At 42.3% G+C, this 21,490-nt stretch overlaps 1 protein-coding gene across 1 annotated transcript in view; it reads right to left on the bottom strand.

Moving 5' to 3' along the window:
* CUL1 (cullin 1) overlaps positions 1 to 21,490 on the bottom strand; it is a 275,965-nt gene that overhangs the window by 161,648 nt on the left and 92,827 nt on the right. Inside the window, exon 7 of the mRNA XM_053715813.1 lies at positions 19,019 to 19,182. Coding sequence (XP_053571788.1) covers positions 19,019 to 19,182 — 164 coding nt within the window. The remainder of the gene's footprint in view (positions 1 to 19,018; positions 19,183 to 21,490) is intronic.

The raw sequence follows: 21,490 nt of genomic DNA, 5'->3' as shown, positions 1-21,490 counted from the left end.
CTGTAGTTAAAGAAAATAAATTATCAGACCTGATTAAAAAAACCAGGGCGGGCCGTGGACCGGACACACCGTTGGAGAAATAAATTTATCAGGTAAACATAAATTCTGTTTTCTCCAACATAGGTGTGTCCGGTCCACGGCGTCATCCTTACTTGTGGGAACCAATACCAAAGCTTTAGGACACGGATGAAGGGAGGGAGCAAATCAGGTCACCTAAATGGAAGGCACCACGGCTTGCAAAACCTTTCTCCCAAAAATAGCCTCAGAAGAAGCAAAAGTATCAAACTTGTAAAATTTGGTAAAAGTGTGCAGTGAAGACCAAGTCGCTGCCCTACATATCTGATCAACAGAAGCCTCGTTCTTGAAGGCCCATGTGGAAGCCACAGCCCTAGTGGAATGAGCCGTGATTCTTTCGGGAGGCTGCCGTCCGGCAGTCTCGTAAGCCAATCTGATGATGCTTTTAATCCAAAAAGAGAGAGAGGTAGAAGTTGCTTTTTGACCTCTCCTTTTACCTGAATAAACAACAAACAGGGAAGATGTTTGTCTAAAATCCTTTGTAGCATCTAAATAGAATTTTAGAGCGCGAACAACATCCAAATTGTGCAACAAGCGTTCCTTCTTTGAAACTGGTTTCGGACACAGAGAAGGTACGATAATCTCCTGGTTAATGTTTTTGTTAGAAACAACTTTTGGAAGAAAACCAGGTTTAGTACGTAAAACCACCTTATCTGCATGGAACACCAGATAAGGAGGAGAACACTGCAGAGCAGATAATTCTGAAACTCTTCTAGCAGAAGAAATTGCAACTAAAAACAAAACTTTCCAAGATAATAACTTAATATCAACGGAATGTAAGGGTTCAAACGGAACCCCCTGAAGAACTGAAAGAACTAAATTGAGACTCCCAGGAGGAGTCAAAGGTTTGTAAACAGGCTTGATTCTAACCAGAGCCTGAACAAAGGCTTGAACATCTGGCACAGCTGCCAGTTTTTTGTGAAGTAACACCGACAAGGCAGAAATCTGTCCCTTCAGGGAACTTGCCGATAATCCTTTTTCCAATCCTTCTTGAAGGAAGGATAGAATCCTAGGAATCTTAACCTTGTCCCAAGGGAATCCTTTAGATTCACACCAACAGATATATTTTTTCCAAATTTTGTGGTAAATCTTTCTAGTTACAGGCTTTCTGGCCTGAACAAGAGTATCGATAACAGAATCTGAGAAACCTCGCTTCGATAAAATCAAGCGTTCAATCTCCAAGCAGTCAGCTGGAGTGAAACCAGATTCGGATGTTCGAACGGACCCTGAACAAGAAGGTCTCGTCTCAAAGGTAGCTTCCAAGGTGGAGCCGATGACATATTCACCAGATCTGCATACCAAGTCCTGCGTGGCCACGCAGGAGCTATCAAGATCACCGACGCCCTCTCCTGATTGATCCTGGCTACCAGCCTGGGGATGAGAGGAAACGGCGGGAACACATAAGCTAGTTTGAAGGTCCAAGGTGCTACTAGTGCATCCACTAGAGCCGCCTTGGGATCCCTGGATCTGGACCCGTAGCAAGGAACTTTGAAGTTCTGACGAGAGGCCATCAGATCCATGTCTGGAATGCCCCATAGTTGAGTGACTTGGGCAAAGATTTCCGGATGGAGTTCCCACTCCCCCGGATGCAATGTCTGACGACTCAGAAAATCCGCTTCCCAATTTTCCACTCCCGGGATGTGTATAGCAGACAGGTGGCAGGAGTGAGACTCCGCCCATAGAATAATCTTGGTCACTTCTTCCATCGCTAGGGAACTCCTTGTTCCCCCCTGATGGTTGATGTACGCAACAGTCGTCATGTTGTCTGATTGAAACCGTATGAACTTGGTCCTCGCTAGCTGAGGCCAAGCCTTGAGAGCATTGAATATCGCTCTCAGTTCCAGAATATTTATCGGTAGAAGAGATTCTTCCCGAGACCAAAGACCCTGAGCTTTCAGGGATCCCCAGACCGCGCCCCAGCCCATCAGACTGGCGTCGGTCGTGACAATGACCCACTCTGGTCTGCGGAATGTCATCCCTCGTGACAGGTTGTCCAGGGACAGCCACCAACGGAGTGAGTCTCTGGTCCTCTGATTTACTTGTATCTTTGGAGACAAGTCTGTATAGTCCCCATTCCACTGACTGAGCATGCACAGTTGTAATGGTCTTAGATGAATGCGCGCAAAAGGAACTATGTCCATTGCCGCTACCATCAACCCGATCACTTCCATGCACTGAGCTACGGAAGGAAGAGGAACGGAATGAAGTATTCGACAAGAGTCCAGAAGTTTTGTCTTTCTGGCCTCTGTTAGAAAAATCCTCATTTCTGAGGAGTCTATAATTGTTCCCAAGAAGGGAACCCTTGTTGACGGGGATAGAGAACTCTTTTCCACGTTCACTTTCCAGCCGTGCGATCTGAGAAAGGCCAGGACGATGTCCGTGTGAGCCTTTGCTCGAGGGAGGGACGACGCTTGAATCAGAATGTCGTCCAGGTAAGGTACTACTGCAATGCCCCTTGGTCTTAGCACAGCTAGAAGGGACCCTAGTACCTTTGTGAAAATCCTTGGAGCAGTGGCTAATCCGAAAGGAAGCGCCACGAACTGGTAATGTTTGTCCAGGAATGCAAACCTTAGGAACCGATGATGTTCCTTGTGGATAGGAATATGTAGATACGCATCCTTTAAATCCACCGTGGTCATGAATTGACCTTCCTGGATGGAAGGAAGGATAGTTCGAATGGTTTCCATCTTGAACGATGGGACCTTGAGAAATTTGTTTAAGATCTTGAGATCTAGGATTGGTCTGAACGTTCCCTCTTTTTTGGGAACTATGAACAGATTGGAGTAGAACCCCATCCCTTGTTCTCTCAATGGAACAGGATGAATCACTCCCATTTTTAACAGGTCTTCTACACAATGTAAGAACGCCTGTCTTTTTATGTGGTCTGAAGACAACTGAGACCTGTGGAACCTTCCCCTTGGGGGAAGTCCCTTGAATTCCAGAAGATAACCCTGGGAGACTATTTCTAGCGCCCAAGGATCCAGAACATCTCTTGCCCAAGCCTGAGCGAAGAGAGAGAGTCTGCCCCCCACCAGATCCGGTCCCGGATCGGGGGCCGATATTTCATGCTGTCTTGGTAGCAGTGGCAGGTTTCTTTGCCTGCTTTCCCTTGTTCCAGCCTTGCATTGGTCTCCAAGCTGGCTTGGCCTGAGAAGTATTACCCTCTTGCTTAGAGGACGTAGCACCTTGGGCTGGTCCGTTTTTACGAAAGGGACGAAAATTAGGTCTATTTTTTGCCTTGAAAGGCCGATCCTGAGGAAGGGCATGGCCCTTACCCCCAGTGATATCAGAGATAATCTCTTTCAAGTCAGGACCAAACAGCGTTTTCCCCTTGAAAGGAATGTTTAGTAGCTTGTTCTTGGAAGACGCATCAGCCGACCAAGATTTCAACCAAAGCGCTCTGCGCGCCACAATAGCAAACCCAGAATTCTTAGCCGCTAACTTAGCCAATTGCAAAGAGGCGTCTAGAGTGAAAGAATTAGCCAATTTGAGAGCATTGACTCTGTCCATAATCTCCTCATAAGGAGGAGAGTCACTATCGAGCACCTTAATCAGTTCATCAAACCAGAAATATGCGGCTGTAGTGACAGGGACAATGCATGAAATGGGTTGTAGAAGGTTAAACACTAAAAAACTCTAAGCCATCTCCGTGGAGATGTTGCCTGTACAACGGCAAAGAGAATGACTGGGGTAGGCGGAGCCTAGGAGGGATCATGTGACCAGCTTTGCTGGGCTCTTTGCCATTTCCTGTTGGGGAAGAGAATATCCCACAAGTAAGGATGACGCCGTGGACCGGACACACCTATGTTGGAGAAATTACTTTCTTTGGGACAATGAATAGATTTGAATAAAACCCCAGACCCTGTTCCTGAAACGGAACTGGCATGATTACCCCAGATAACTCCAGGTCTGAAACACACTTCAGGAAAGCCTGAGCCTTTACCGAGTTTGCTGGAATGTGTGAGAGAGAAAAATCTTCTCAAAGGCGGTCTTACTCTGAATCCTATTCTGTACCCCTGAGAGACAATATTCTGAATCCAATGATTTTGGACCGAATTGATCCAAACATCTTAAAAAAATCTTAACCTGCCCCCTACCAGCTGAGCTGGAATAAGAGCCGCACCTTCATGCGGACTTAGGGGCTGACTTTGATCTCTTAAATGGCTTGGATTTATTCCAATTTGAAGAAAGCTTCCAATTGGAAACAGATTCCTTGGGGAAGAATTAGGTTTCTGTTCCTTATTTAAGAACAAAAACGGATAGAAGCTTTAAATTTACCCTTAGATCTTATCTTGAGGCAAAAAAACTCCCTTCCCCCCAGTGACAGTTGAAAATATTGAATCCAACTGAGCCAAATAATTTATTACCTTGGAAGGAAAGAAATAGCAATCTGGACTTAGAAGTCATATCAGCATTTCAAGATTTAAGCCACAAAGCTCTTTTAGCTAAAATAGCTAAAGACAGAGATTTACCATCAATTTTGATAACAAAAAAGGCATTACAAATGAAAATATTAACATGTTGAATCAAGTTAACAATGCTAGACAAATCATGATCCGATACTTGTTGCGCTAAAGTTTCCAACAAAACATCAGCCAAAGAAATTGCAGGCCTAAGAAGAAGACCTGAAAATAAATAAGCTTTCCTTAGATCAGATTCAAGTTTCCAGTCTAAAGGATCTTAACAAGAAATACTTTCTTCCGTAGGAATAGTAGTACGTTTAGCAAGAGTAGAGATGATAGCCCCATTAATTTTGGGGATCTTTTCCCAAAACTCCAATCTAATTGCTGACAAAGGATACAATTTTTTAAACCTTAAAGAAGGAATAAAAGAAATACAAGGCCTATTCCATTCCTTAGAAATATCAGAAATAGCATCAGGAACTGATAAAAAAAACCTCTGAAATAACCACAGGAGGTTTATAAACAGAATTTAAACGTTTACTAGCGTTAAAATCAAGAGGACTAGTCTCCTCAATATCCAATATAATCAACACTTCTTTAACAAAGAACAAATGTACTCCATTTTAAATAAATAAGTAGATTTGTTAGTGTCAATATCTGAGGAAGGATCTTCTGAATCAGATAGATCCTCATCAGAAGAGGATAATTCAGTATGTTGTCAGTCATTTGAAATTTCATCAACTTTATGAGAAGTTTAAAAAAGACCTTTACATTTATTAGAAGGCGGGATGGCAGACACAGCCTTCTGAATAGAATCAGCAAAAAAATACTTATAAATTCACAGGAATATCTTGTACATTAGATGTTAAAAGAATAGCAACAGACCATGTATTATTACTGATGGACACATTCTCTGCATGTAAAAGTTTATCATGACAACTTATTACAAACCACAGCTGGAGATATAATCTCCATAAGATTACAACAAACGTACTTAGCTTAGGTAGAACTGTTATCAGTCCGCAGGATTCCAACAGTGTTTTCCGAGACAGGAACAGATTGAGACATCTTGCAAAATGTAAGAGAATAAACATATAAAGCAAAATTTTCAATTTCCTTATATGGCAGTTTCAGGAATGGGAAAAAAATGCAACAGCATAGCCCTCTGATAGAGAAAAAGGCAAGAGGCATATAGGAATGGGGTTTAAATTATGAAAATATTTGGCGCCAAGAATGAGGCACAAAAAGAGAACATTTTTTGGCGCTAACATCCGGAAATGAAACACTCACGTCATTGAAGACGCAACCTTGTGAAAGGACTCAGGGTCGACAAAGAAGCCGTAAATGACGAATTTGCGTCATTGAACGTAACTTCGCGCCAAATATGACGCAATATAGTTTGGCATTTTGCGCCCTCGCGAGCCTAATTCTGCCCGCAAATTTAAAATGACAGTCAATTGCAAAAAGACTATACCCCAGGTAAGAAATACATTTTCCTAAAAAAATGCATTTCCCAGATATGAAACGGACAGTCTGCAAAAGGAAATATACTGACACCTGAATCATGGAAAAAAAAGTACAATACATATATTTAGAACTTTATATAAATACATAAAGTGCCAAACCATAGCTGAGAGTGTCTTAAGTAATGAAAACATACTTCCCTGAAGACACCCATCCACATATAGCAGATACCCAAACCAGTACTGAAACAGTTATCAGTAGAGGTAATGGAATATGAGAGTATATTGTCGATCTGAAAAGGGAGGTAGGAGATGAATCTCTATGACTGATAACAGAGAACCTATGAAAAAGATCCCTGTGAGGAAAACCATTGCAATAGGTGATACTCCCTTCACATCCCTCTGACATTCACTGTACTCTGAGAGGAAACGGGCTTCAAAAATGCTGAGAAGCGCATATCAACGTAGAAATCTTAGCACAAACTTACTTCACCACCTCCATAGGAGGTAAAGTTTCTAAAACTAAATTGTGGGTGTGGTGAGGGGTGTATTTATAGGCATTTTGAGGTTTGGGAAACTTTGCCCAACCTGGTAGGATTGTATATCCCATACGTCACTAGCTCATGGACTCTTGCCAATTACATGAAAGAAATGACTGCCTTTGAATTGCACACCCATTTCCTCATTAGTGACATTTATATTTATACCAGCAGACTTCACAAAATCAGGAATTTCTGGGCAATATTACTCAGGAGGATTCTAAATTAAAATGATTCCTAGAGGAGGTTGGGCCATTGATATAATCCGATTTCTCTTTGCTGTTTTTTTTTGGGGGGGGGGGTAATCTTCAATGTCAATTTGCTAAATTTTTTTGGTATCATACCCTTTAAGTACTGGCAGCTAGTCTGCCAGTATATAGTTAGGGCAGGTTTTTTTTTTTTTATTTATCAACATTTTCTGTAGTGTAGTGATCCCTCCCCACCTCTCGCTCACTGTAGATTTTTTTTTTCTGTAGTGATGTGATCCATGCCCACCCTCCCCATCTCCCCTAACCGTTTTTTTTATTTATTTTTTCTGTAGCGTAGGAATCAGACTCTTCCTCTCCCCTGCAAACATTCTTTATATTAGGGACCCACCTAATCCCTCCCATGATCTCCAAACTTTTTTTTTTTCTTTTTAACTTTTTTTGTGCATTTTTCTGTTGTGTAGGGTACTGTCGCCTCCCTTCTGCAAATATTTTTCTGCAGTGTAGGGACCCACCCAATCCCTTCTACCACCCACAATCACTGCTCACCCGCCTCTTCAAATCAAGGCAGTATCCGTGAAATTGCCTGTACACAATCTGCCTTCATATGGTAACTGAACACAATCAGTGCTCCCTTAACATATGAAGGCTGATTTCTTAACCCCCCCCAAACACACACACACACACACAGTTTCAGCTTCCACTGTCAAAAATGACAGCAGGACCACAACTTGAACCAGAGTGTTGGGCGTAGGTAACACATCCACAAAGTATGCTGTGTGACGTAGTATTTACATCCATTTGGAGTAAGGGGTTAATGGGCAAGAGACCCTTCTTTAAAATGATGGTGTATTTATTCTTTAACCCCTTAATGACCGGAACATTTTTCAATTTTCTTACCCTTAATGACAATGGCTATTTTTACATTTCTGTGGTGTTTGTGTTCAGCTGTAATTTTCCTCTTACTCATTTACTGTACCCACACATATTATATACCGTTTTTCTTGCCATTAAATGGACTTTCTAAATATACCATTATTTTCATTATATCTTATAATTTACTATAAAAAATTTTTATAAAATATGAGGAAAAATGGAAAAAAACACACTTTTTCTAACTTTGACCCCCAAAATCTGTTACACATCTACAACCACTAAAAAACACCCATGCTAAATAGTTTCTAAATTTTGTCCTGAGTTTAGAAATACCCAATGTTTACATGTTCTTTGCTTTTTTTGTAAGTTATAGGGCCATAAATACAAGTAGCACTTTGCTATTTCTAAACCACTTTTTTTTCAAAATTAGCGCTAGTTACATTGGAACACTGATATCTGTTAGGAATACCTGAATATCCATTGACATGTATATATTTTTTTTTAGAAGACATCCCAAAGTATTGATCTAGGCCCATTTTGGTATATTTCATGCCACCGTTTCACCGCCAAATGCGATCAAATTAAAAAAAATGTTCACTTTTTCACACATTTTGTCACAAACTTTAGGTTTCCCACTGAAATTATTTACAAACAGCTTCTGCAATTATGGCACAAATGGTTGTAAATACTTCTCTGGGATCGCCTTTGTTCAGAAATAGCAGACTTATATGGCTTTGGGGTTGCTTTTTGGTAATTAGAAGGCCGCTAAATGCCGCTGCGCACCACACGTGTTTTATGCCCAGCAGTGAAGGGGTTAATTAGGGAGCATGTAGGGAGCTTGTAGGGTTAATTTTAGCTTTAGTTTAGTGTAGTAGACAACTCCAAGTATTGATCTAGGCCAATTTTGGTATATTTCATGCCACCATTTCACCGCCAAATGCGAGCAAATAAAAAAAAACCTTAAAATTTTTCACAATTTTAGGTTTCTCACTGAAATTATTTACAAACAGTTTGTGCAATTATGGCACAAATGGTTGTAAAAGCTTCTCTGGGATCCCCTTTGTTCAGAAATAGCAGACATATATGGCTTTGGCGTTGCTTTTTGTTAATTAGAAGGCCGCTAAATGCTGCTGCGCACAACACGTGAATTATGCCCAGCAGTGAAGGAGTTAATTAGGTAGCTTGTAGGGCGCTGGCAGGGTTAATTTTAGCTTTAGTGTAGAGATCAGCCTCCCACCTGACACATCCCACCCCCTGATCCCTCCCAAACCGCTCTCTTCCCTCCCCCACCCCACAATTGTCCCCGCCATCTTAAGTACTGGCAGAAAGTCTGCCAGTACTAAATAAAAGGAGTTTTTTTTATTTTATTTTTTTTTAAAATGTATTCTGCTGTAATGGAGCCCTGCCTTAGCCCCCAACCTCCCTGATCCCCCACCAAACAGCTCTATATCCCCCACCAAACAGCTCTATAACCCTCCCTGCTACTTAATTGCCACCATCATGGGTACTGGCAGCTGTCTGCCAGTACCCAATTTGCCCCCAAAAATATTTATAAACTTTTGCCCCCAAAAATATTTATAAACTTTTCTGTAGTGTAGCAGCCCCCCCCCTCAATACCCCCAAACCCCCCCCCCCAGATCCTTTTATATATATATATATATATATATATATATTATTTTTTTTTTTAATGTTTTGAACTTTTTATTTTTTTTCCATTGGTGTCAGTGGCTAATATGCGCGCGCTGCATCGGAGGCTTGTTAAAAGGTATTGCAGGATGCCTCCATATCGAGGCATCACTGCAATACCCTGAGAGCTGCTGGAAGCGATTGCGATCGCTTCCAGCACTCTCTTAAACAACTGACGTACCAGGTACGTCCATTGTCACTAACTGCTAGTTTTTGCAGGACGTACCTGGTACGTCAGTTGTCATTAAGGGGTTAAAGTAGAGTTTCTTTAACTATTTTCACCTGGAACTCCTTTTTACATTGGAAAATTTGAGACCACAATTATTAAAATATAACCCAAAATAAACCCTTTGCCAGTTGGGTGTACCATTTTCTGTATTTTATACATCAATATACCACAAGTGTGGGGATTATTAACAAACAAATAAGTAAGATACAACTGTTGTGGCCCTGTGTGTGGTGAGGAACAATGCCAACACACTATGTGTAAAAGCAGTAATCTTTTTTGGAGCAGTGTGCATAAAAACACTGGCATTTGCAGTTTTATTGCCAAGTGAATAAAATGTGAGCGCACATAAGAAGAGCCAGGGTATGTAATGACAATTTTACCTACATAAAATTTCCTTTATGAATAAGGTAGTGTGAGGAGTTGAAGACCTCAAGCTAAACTAAATGTACATTTGAAGCAAATTAGGTTAAGTTAAATTACAGGAAAAGGGGGCAAAATAAAAGTATATTGTAAAGTATATTCTTGATACATAACTAAACATTTTATACACAAATCTGTGTCCCATTAAATAAAGATGCTTACTGCCACTTTAAAGAGATACAAACCCCATTTTTTATTTCACTATTCAGATAGAGCATACAATTTTAAACCGCTTTCCAGTTTACTTCTATTATCAGATTTACTTAATTCTCTTGGTATCCTTCGTTGAAGGTACTGCAATGCACTACTGGGAGAAAGCTAAACACATTGGGTAAGCCAATGACAGCAGGCATATAAGTGAAGCTACCAATCACCAGCTATCTCTCAGTAGTGCCTTACTCCTCTTGAGACTACATAGGTGTAGTTTTAAACAAAGGAAAGCAAGTGAACAAAGCATATTAGATAATAGTAGTTAATTAGTAAGTTGTGCATTCTGATCCTTCCTTAGGACCAAATTGTGGAAGAAGGCAGCCGCTTGTGGCTCTTTTTGGAGACTGATTTCTTCTTGGATTTGCACAGATCTTAGCGTGATGCATTTTCACAACAATAAATCTGGCTCTGAAAAGAGCCAAATGCCACGAGTGGCTGCCTTCTTCCGCATTTGGGTCTTAACGAAGGATCCGAATGCACACGTCTACCAAGTCGTTTAAAACTGCATTATTTATCTGAATCAGGAAAGGAAAATGTGGGCTTTTATGCCCCTTTTAATAAAAATGCTTTAGAAAATAATGTTCAGTGTCTGTACTCTTTTACATAGGTTGCAACTGCTTATAAAATAACTAAAGTTATTAGAGAGTTATTGGCTCAGAAAAACATAAATGATGCTTACCTGATAATTTTTCTTTTCTTCTGATGGAAAGAGTCCACAGCTACATTCATTACTTTTGGAAATAAGAACCTGGCCACCAGGAGGAGGCAAAGAGACCCCAGCCAAAGGCTTAAATACTCCTCCCACTCCCCTCACCCCCAGTCATTCAGTCGAGGAACAAGGACCAGTAGAAGAAATATCAGCTGAAAGGTGCCAGAAGAATAAAATAAGGACACCCCACAAAAAAAAAATTACGGGTGGGGAGCTGTGGACTCTTTCCATCAGAAGAAAATTATCAGGTAAGAATAATTTATGTTTTTCTTCTTAAATGGAAAGAGCCCACAGCTGTATTCATTACTTTTGGAAAAACAATACCCAAGCTATAGAGGACACAATGCCAAGACGGGAGGCCCATACTGAGGGAACCAGGCCTGAACCCTTGTCCAACAAAAAAACCCTGCTTCGTCCGGAGCCGAGAAAAACCTTAAGAGAAAAGGCCCCAAGGACACTGAAACGCAGATAGTCCAGAAGCCAAGCTAGAGACCGCAAATCAGACTCAACTGAGCCAACAGTCCTCTAGGAGACACCGTCGCCCAACAGTCGGCCCCTCACCACTCACCCCACACAAATGAAGGGGACACCAGCCTAAACTCCCAAGGGGACAAGGCAAAGGGGAACCGAAGGAAACCAAAAGGTCAACATAAAAGGAAACCTCCAATAGTCAGGCCAGCTCACAAAGACCCAAATGGGCCCAAGTATTCTCTCCAACGTCATGCAAACACTGAAAGACAACTGAGGAAACAGCCCTCACAGCGTCTGAAAATAGAACACAAAAGTATCCAACTACAAAAAAAAAAAAAAAAGTGACCCAGACAAAAAACCCTGAGTCTAGAACACGAGTCAACATCAGGACAACACAGAGGATACTTGCTAGTAAAAAGAAGCAGCCAGCAATAGAACAGACTGCAAAAGGCAACCCCCAGAGGGCACGCTCTAGGCAAACTAAGCTGCCAGACCTACACACAGGTCTCCAAAAGGGGAACACAGAACCTTAATCGAGGCCGCCCGAGAAAGAGAGGTTACACCCAGACCCCGAAGGAGATGTAATCCAGGACCCTCTGCCTGTAAGACTGGGGAGCTATCAACTATGCCCACCTAGATCCTGAAAATGACAGTCTCTCAGAACCCACACCCAGCCGGACCAACCCAGCATCAGCGGATACGAAACAGGGGAACAGAAGAACCCCAAAACCAGCTCAAGGACGAGTGGAAGAATGGCCATGCCCATCCCCACAGAACATGGGAACAACCCGACTCCTAAAACAGACGACAAGGCCGTAGACCCCAGGATCTAACAAAAAGGCCCAACAAAGTCTCGACTTGGAGCCAGCAAGACTCCAGGTGGAACGTAACAAACCAGAGAGACACCCCTCTCAGATAGGTTAACCCACAGTTCTAACCACCTGAATCCAGGAGAAGCCCCAAGAAAGGGACTACATCTCCATAAGGAGAATAACCCCTTAAGAAAACGGATGGAGCCAGAAGGGCAACATCTGTCCTCAAGGCACGAAACCACCGGCTAAAGGAGAGATTAATACCCAACACAGATGTCCTTGGAAAGGACCCCCCTAAAAGTAGCTTGCTAACACACATCCCCCCTGTGTAATGGATGCAGCAGACACACTGCAAACCCATTTGCCTGCAGAGCAGTGAATCCAAACTGTTACCCTACCAAGCTGACCTAGGGAATCCAACCCCGAGGCGCATCAAGCCTAATGAGCAACAGACACTCAGAAAACCTGGCCAACCATGACCAGGTCAAGTAGATTGAGTAAAGGCTAGTAAGTTCCTAGTACTGGGAAACCCCAAACCAGCCCTTAGGGCTAAGAATGCGGTAACAACCCATAACTGGGTCCACTAGGGAAAACGCTGAGCGAAGACTCAGCAACCGGAAGCCTCAGGGAGAAAACAGGTCCGGGCATCCCAATTGTTCAATCAAACAATACCCGAGAACTGAACACCCAACACACAAGGGATATACATGCAATATCCAGATCAATCCGGATAACGAGAAGAACTAGTAAGTCCCGACCTGAAGAAAGGAATCACCCCTTGCTAAAGTTCTACGCTCCAAGGAGCAAGGCGACAGAAGTCATATTACAACCCTAGAGCCCCTAGACCTCTCAAACAACCTCAGGACAACAAAGCAAGGGATACCTCAAGGTCAAAACCCCTTGAGCAGGGCTAGTCTCCCCATTACCTCCATACAAACAGAGGAATACTGGGAGAAAAGGCGCAAAGCCTTCCCAGCTCCAGGGAACCCAGGCTAAGCCCAATGTCCCCACAGGTATCAACCATCTCCCAGAGGGAACCCAGATACCTAAAAGGAGACCTAACTCACCCGGAGACAACGGAAGAAGACCAAGAAGGTCTTATAACTCAGCTAGACAGTACACAGACAATGTGCAATAGCTGCAGCTGGTTACATTAAACGGCTTGCGAGCACACATTCAAGGTGCAAAGAGCTGCAGCTGGTTTCAAACCTGCTAGTCAGCTATTCAAACTACTAGCTGTTGATGGACCAAGTCCAAAAAGGACAAATCCAGAGCCTCAAAAAAGAAGGCCAAACTGCTCGAACAGCGGTAAGAGGGCATGAGGCCCTCCAACCCTCCACTGCGTAGGGGAGGAAACTCTAGGGTCCGATAATACCAGACATAAGAGTGACGCAGCGGGAACTCCACTGACCCAGTCATCCATGATTGAAGGCTATAAGGAATGAAAGAATCTTTCCCGCCTCACGGACCTACAGGTCCTCTTAAATGCTTAGTTGAAACATGTAAAACAAATGATAACCTGAGCACTCAGCGCCTCGACTGGACCAGCCAAGCAGAACAGTGCCACGTGCCTGAACAGCCACAAGACAGAACAAACCCAACAGGACTAGCCTGCACCCAGAGTCCTAACTGACAAGCTGCATAAATCATCCCTCAGAGGGGAAGAAAGGAAAAACAGAATTTATGCTTACCTGATAAATTTCTTTCTTTTGCGATGTACCAAGTCCACGGTTTCATCCTTACTTGTGGGATATTATCCTTCCCAACAGGAAGTGGCAAAGAGAGCACCCACAGCAGAGCTGTCTATATAGCTCCCCCTTAACTCCACCCCCAGTCATTCGACCGAAGGCTAAGGAAGAAAAAGGAGATACTATAAGGTGCAGAGGTGACTGAAGTTTTCAATAAAAAAAATACTATCTGTCTTGAATAGACAGGGCGGGCCGTGGACTCGGTACATAGCAAAAGAAAGAAATTTATCAGGTAAGCATAAATTCTGTTTTCTTTTGCAAGATGTACCAAGTCCACGGTTTCATCCTTACTTGTGGGATACCAATACCAAAGCTTTAGGACACGGATTAATGGAGGGACAAGACAGGAACCTAAACGGAAGGCACAACTGCTTGCAAAACCTCTCTCCCAAAAATAGCCTCCGAAGAAGCAAAAGTATCAAATTTGTAAAAGGTATGAAGCGAAGACCAAGTCGCAGCCTTACAAATTTGTTCAACAGAAGCATCATTTTTAAAAGCCCATGTGTAAGCTACCGCTCTAGTAGAGTGAGCTGTAATTCTTTCAGGAAGCTGCTGTCCAGCAGTCTCATAAGTCAAACGGATGATGCTTTTCAGCCAAAAGGAAAGAGAGAGGTAGCCGAAGCCTTTTGACCTCTACACTTACCAGAATAGACAACAAACAAAGAAGATGTTTGACAAAAATCTTTGGTTGCCTGCAAATAAAACTTCAAAGCACTAACCACGTCCAAGTTGTGCAACAGACGTTCCTACTTAGAAGAAGGATTAGGACACAGAGAAGGAACAACAATTTCCTGATTGATATTCCTGTTAGTAACAACCTTAGGGAGGAACCCAGGTTTGATACGCAAAACCACTTTATCAGCATGGAAAACAAGATAAGGCGAGTCGCATTGCAATGCAGATAGTTCAGAAACTATTTGAGCCAAAGAGATAGCAACTAGAAACAGAACTTTCCAAGATATAAGCTTAATATCTATTGAATGCATAGGTTCAAACGGAACCCCTTGAAGAACTTTAAGAACTAAATTCAAACTCCATGGCGGAGCAACAGGTTTAAACACAGGCTTGATTCTAACTAAAGCCTGACAGAACGACTGAACGTCTGGAACATCTGCCAGACGCTTGTGCAGTAGAATTGATAAAGTAGATATCTGTCCCTTTAAGGAACTAGCTGATAGCCCCTTCTCCAATCCTTCTTGGAGAAAGGACAAAATCCTAGGAATCTTGATCTTACTCCATGAGTAGCCTTTGGATTCGCACCAATAAAGATATTTACGCCATATCTTATGATAGATTTTCCTGGTGACAGGCTTTCGAGCCTGAATCAAGGTATCTATGACCGACTCAGAGAAACCCCGCTTTGATAAAATCAAGCGTTCAATCTCCAAGCAGTCAGTTGCAGAGAAATTAGATTTGGATGCTTGAACGGACCTTGAATCAAAAAGGTCCTACCTCAGTGGCAGAGACCATGGTGGCAGAGATGACATGTCCACCAGGTCTACATACCAAGTCCTGCGTGGCCACGCAGATGCTATCAAAATCACTGAAACTCTCTCCCGTTTGATTGTGGCAATCAAACGAGGAAGGAGAGGAAATGGTGGAAACAAATAAGCCAGGTTGAACGACCAGGGTACTGCTAGAGCATCTATCAGTACTGCCTGAGGATCACTTGACCTGGACCCGTATCAAGGAAGTTTGGCATTCTGACGAGACACCATCAGATCCAATTCTTGTGTGCCCCATTGCTGAATAAATTGAGCAAACACCTCCGGATGGAGTTCCCACTCCCCCGGACCTCCTCCAGAGCCTCGAACCAAAAAACAGCAGCTGTCCATTGTACACCATTTCTCTTGAACTACAATAGGGTCACAATCATCCAGAGTCGCTAAAACCTCCCTGAGCAATAAGCGGAGGTGTTCTAGTTCAAATTTATTAGCCGTCATATCCGAGTCTGTCTGAGGGAACATCTTTCCTGAATCAGAAATCTCTCCCTCAGACAGCAAATCCCTCACCCCCAACTCAGAACATTGTGAGGGTACATCGGATATGGCTAATAAAGCGTCAGAGGGCTCAGCATTTGTTCTCACACCAGACCTACTGCGTTTCCCCTGCAACCCAGGCAGCTTAGATAAAACCTCTGTGAGGGTAGTATTCATAACTGCGGCCATATCTTGCAGGGTGAAAGAATTAGACGCACTAGAAGTACTTGGCGTCGCTTGTGCAGGCGTTAATGGTTGTGACACTTGGGAAGAATTAGATGGCATAACCTGATTCCCTTCTGACTGAGAATCATCCTGCAACAGACTTTTATTAGCTAAAATATGTTCTTTACAATTTATTGATGCATGAGGGACACATTCTAAGTGGAGGATCCACAATGGCTTCTAAACATATTGAACATTGACTTTCCACGTCAGACATGTTGAACAGGCTAGTAATGACTATAAACAAGCATGAAAACACTTTATTTAGTGAAAAAAATAATCTTAAAAAAACGGTACTGTGCCTTTAAGAGAAAAAAAAAAGTATACACGTTCTGCAAAACAGCCTAAACATGCACCAAATTTTTCAAAATTTTGTATGTACACCCACTATAGGTAGTTAAGATTGCACCACAAAAACATTTTCAACAATTAACACCTTAATGTCCAAACCGGATCGAAAATAGGCCCAGATCCGGAAAAAAAAAAACCTCAGCACCTTGCCACAGCCCTGCTGTGGCCCTACCTGCCCTCAGGGATCGTAAATGTGGGGTAAAAGCTTCGATTTGGCCCAAAACACACACCAGGGCCCTCAGGAGTTAGAGCTTGCCGCTTGCTGATAAAACTAACTGCACATCTGAGGCACGAAAATAGGCCCCGCCCATCTCACTCTATGTTCCCTGAGCCTTAAAGAACCGCACCAGAGTGGTTATAACTAGCCATGTGGGTTTAATGCCCACAAAAAAACGTTAAAGCACTCCCATCCAAAAAAAACACACAACATTTTACATTCAGTGTCAACCATATATGTAATTGGCCCCATAAGCAAGCTAAGTAATGCCCTTCTTTTTAGCTTACCCTTACCCTCCTGGGTATAATTGTCAGTCTTTCTGAAATATCACAGTCTCTCCAGAAAAAATATGACTGAACATACCTCATTGCTGCATAGCATGAAACCATTCCTCACACTGAAGTTTTCCTGTACTCCTCAGCTTCTATGGGAACAGCAGTGGACCTTAGTTACAAATGCTAAGATCATCATCCTCCAGGCAGCAGTCTTCATCCATCTGCTGCCTGAGAGTAAATAGTACACACCGGTACCATTTTAAAATAACAAACTCTTGCTTGAAGAAAATAAAAACTAACAGTTTATCACCTCTTTCACTTTACCCTTCCTGCTTAGAGCCGGCAAAGAGAATGACTGGGGGGTGGAGTTAAGGGGGGAGCTCTGCTGTGGGTGCTCTCTTTGCCACTTCCTGTTGGGAAGGATAATATCCCACAAGTAAGGATGAAACCGTGGACTCGGTACATCTTGCAAAAGAAACAGACATTTTTTAACATAGGACTAACATGTCCAAAACAGCTTCCGAAGAAGAAACAAAAAGAGTATCGATCCCAGAAGGTTCCCAAAGGAAAACAAACAAATAAAAAACATCCAATCGGATAAAAAGAAAATAGAAGGCAACCCGGAGGTTAACGCCCAAGAAGAAACAGGCCTACCCTCAGGACCAGTGAAACTGAGCCCTGATCTTCCATAAACTGGGAAAGATCTCAATAAAATAACAATCAGGAGATTACATCATCTCCACTTCTAATGAGGTGCACCATTCGAATTAGCAGACTGAAAATTCCCGTATCCAATAAGGATAGGGTCGTTTAATAACGGAAAAACATGTCTGAGTAATACGCAAAGACGCAAAATTCTGTAGCGCAAGGCACAACACTCAGTGATAGCTACACCTGCAGGGAACTGTAGAGGCCCTCCCCAAGGCAGGAGACCCGGGACAATAGGGCACGAGCACAATCGCAAATAAACGCCCGGACTCTGCAGACGAATAATGGCCAAAAATACGTGGAAGCAAAAATGTGCTGCCACCTCCGGTGGGGAACACGCAGCCCTGCTCGGAGGAATAATCATAAATTGGGTTACCCGCATGTGCAGAAGTATGGAGCGGTAGGGAACTCGCCTCTCGGAGGAAGGGACCCCCAGAGGCTGATGGCTCAGCTGTCCCTTGATTCCCCGAGCCAGAGGAACAAGGTGCTCTCATATGGCATACAGAACATAACTGGTTGACATGTGAAGCTTCCATAACTGGATAGAGGATATGCAAATATGGACTAAAGCAGTAAAACTAAACGGCACCTGACACCAACAATGGCTGGGGCACTAACCACCTCCTATGAGCTAGACCCCTGCGGACTAGAATTTCTCCTTCGCCACTCGGTCAGGAATGCGGAAATGGAAGACGGAATGTAAACACGCCTGGCCAGGTGAACCGTACTGTCCAACAAAAAAGCACACCCAACCATAAGGTTGCGTCACTTTCAGAAGCCTTAATGTTCAAAACCATGAGCCCAATTAACACTACACATAAGCAGGTTGAATCACATAACAAACATGATTAAAAAAAAACCCTGTTCAATAACCCCTCTCAGTAGATATTAACCCTTGATTTCAAGATACTAAAGGAGACTCACTAAGAACCTTATGTTATGTTAGACCCGCAAGGTGGTAGCCTCTCGTGAAAACATCTGAATTACAGTTGATTCACAAAGAAAGTAAAACGAAACGATCTTACCAGAATCTACGCCATGAAACAGTAAAACGGCCCTTCAAGTGTGACAGATAGTAGCATCACCTCCGCCATGGACTTGAGAGAAGAAAGCAGGCAGCGAAGCGAAGTTCGACAACGCCAAATGCTGGAGGAGCTGTTAACATGAGTCGGGATGGTTTCGCAGAAAGACTCTCCCTGCATCTCTGGACTGGGGGATGAGGGGAGTATTTAAGCCTTTGACTGGGGTGTCTTTGCCTCCTCCTGGTGGCCAGGTTCTTGTTTCCCAAAAGTAATGAATGCAGCTGTGGACTCTTTCCATTTAAGAAGAAAAACTTATTTTGAGTAGTTGTTGAGATGTGACTGACAATTATTTGCTTTCATCTATTTCTGTGCAAAGTGCCAATACTAGACTCACCTTTTTCATGTACTCTGTGACTGGGTTCTGCTGTAAAAACTCTGTGCTCTCTCTTGTATAGAACCTCTCAGTGTCAGTCAAGAACTGTGATTCAAAGGATTCTTTGTATACGGTTAGCGTTGGGCCTTTGGCAAAGGCGTCATCTTCATTCAAGCCTAACTCAACTAGAAAGAAAAGCACACTGTCACTAAATAACTTTTCTTCCCACTAGCATCATGTTCTGAAAAAGCCCTAGTCTGTACAAAGCTTCACTTAGACAAAGCATTCAACAATGTTAATTAGCCCACATTTACACAAATTACACACTACAGTAGAGTTTAACATCATTAAATCAAAATTCTAAGAAATGGTTATCCTCTTACAAAACAGCATAAAAATTGATAAACTTTTAGTCACTTCAAGTGATTTACCATGCAGAATGTTGTTCTTTAAAGTCATTGAGTTTGACTGCTACAAATAACTTTGCAGGACACTTTTTTTAAATATACAAGGAATTATATACTATATTAGAAGTTAAAAGTAAAATAATTTGAGCCATGGCTCCTTGGTTCACGTAATTGGTCAAGCCCTGCCTTAAAGGCAAAAAGGCCTTTGCTATGGTAAATAGAACTTTATTTCACAGATAAAATATATACTTCAAAAGGAAAGTACAAAATAAGAGTACAGCAAGGTTACCAAGACAAAGTATTCAAAAGGATAAATCTTATTTTTTTATTATACTGTTAAAAATATTCATTTCAACTGGAGTTAAAAGTTTGTTTACCGTTTACCCACACCTATAGTAACTTTAGAACAAGGAAACATGTCATGACAAAAACATGCAAAAAAAAAAAAAAAAAAAATTTAACTGATAAATTAATTTCTATCATGAGGATGAGAGTCCACAACCCATTCCTGAGAATTACTCTTCCCTGCCACTAGGAGGCAGCAAAGATTGCCAAACCCCAATAACTCTATAAAACCCTTCCCCCACCTTACTGGCAACTCAGTTTAACGCAACTGGTTTTCAAACCTGTCCTCAGGCCTCCTAACAGGCCAGAATTTCAGGATTACCTTGGGTGAGAGCAGGTAAAATAATCATGTTTACTAATCAGCTGATTATGCAAAATACCACCAAATAGCTGCCTTGCAAATTTGGTCAAATGAAGCCTTCTTAAAAGTCCAAGAAGTGGCAACTTGACCTGGTAGATTGAGCAGTAATCTGTTTATGTAGAAGCTGACCTGACTCCACGTAAGCTCTATGAATCAAAAGCTTCTACCAATAAGCCAAAGAAAAAAGGCAGAAATTTCCTAGAGCCAGAAAAATGAACAAAACTAAAAAAAAACTTAAATCCTTAGTAGCATCAACATAATACTGCAATGCCCTAGCAACAACAAAATGATGAAGTCTCTCCGAAGAATTCTTAAGATTAGAACACAAAAAACAGAATTTATGTTTACCTGATAAATTACTTTCTCCAACGGTGTGTCCGGTCCACGGCGTCATCCTTACTTGTGGGATATTCTCTTCCCCAACAGGAAATGGCAAAGAGCCCAGCAAAGCTGGTCACATGATCCCTCCTAGGCTCCGCCTACCCCAGTCATTCGACCGACGTTAAGGAGGAATATTTGCATAGGAGAAACCATATGATACCGTGGTGACTGTAGTTAAAGAAAATAAATTATCAGACCTGATTAAAAAACCAGGGCGGGCCGTGGACCGGACACACCGTTGGAGAAAGTAATTTATCAGGTAAACATAAATTCTGTTTTCTCCAACATAGGTGTGTCCGGTCCACGGCGTCATCCTTACTTGTGGGAACCAATACCAAAGCTTTAGGACACGGATGATGGGAGGGAGCAAATCAGGTCACCTAGATGGAAGGCACCACGGCTTGCAAAACCTTTCTCCCAAAAATAGCCTCAGAAGAAGCAAAAGTATCAAACTTGTAAAATTTGGTAAAAGTGTGCAGTGAAGACCAAGTCGCTGCCCTACATATCTGATCAACAGAAGCCTCGTTCTTGAAGGCCCATGTGGAAGCCACAGCCCTAGTGGAATGAGCTGTGATTCTTTCGGGAGGCTGCCGTCCGGCAGTCTCGTAAGCCAATCTGATGATGCTTTTAATCCAAAAAGAGAGAGAGGTAGAAGTTGCTTTTTGACCTCTCCTTTTACCGGAATAAACAACAAACAAGGAAGATGTTTGTCTAAAATCCTTTGTAGCATCTAAATAGAATTTTAGAGCGCGAACAACATCCAAATTGTGCAACAAACGTTCCTTCTTCGAAACTGGTTTCGGACACAGAGAAGGTACGATAATCTCCTGGTTAATGTTTTTGTTAGAAACAACTTTTGAAAGAAAACCAGGTTTAGTACGTAAAACCACCTTATCTGCATGGAACACCAGATAAGGAGGAGAACACTGCAGAGCAGATAATTCTGAAACTCTTCTAGCAGAAGAAATTGCAACCAAAAACAAAACTTTCCAAGATAAT

Source organism: Bombina bombina, chromosome 5 (assembly GCF_027579735.1).
Source record: "Bombina bombina isolate aBomBom1 chromosome 5, aBomBom1.pri, whole genome shotgun sequence".
Taxonomy (NCBI): domain Eukaryota; kingdom Metazoa; phylum Chordata; class Amphibia; order Anura; family Bombinatoridae; genus Bombina; species Bombina bombina.
Note: the sequence above shows the minus strand (reverse complement) of the source record. Positions and strands in the feature narration are given on the sequence as shown.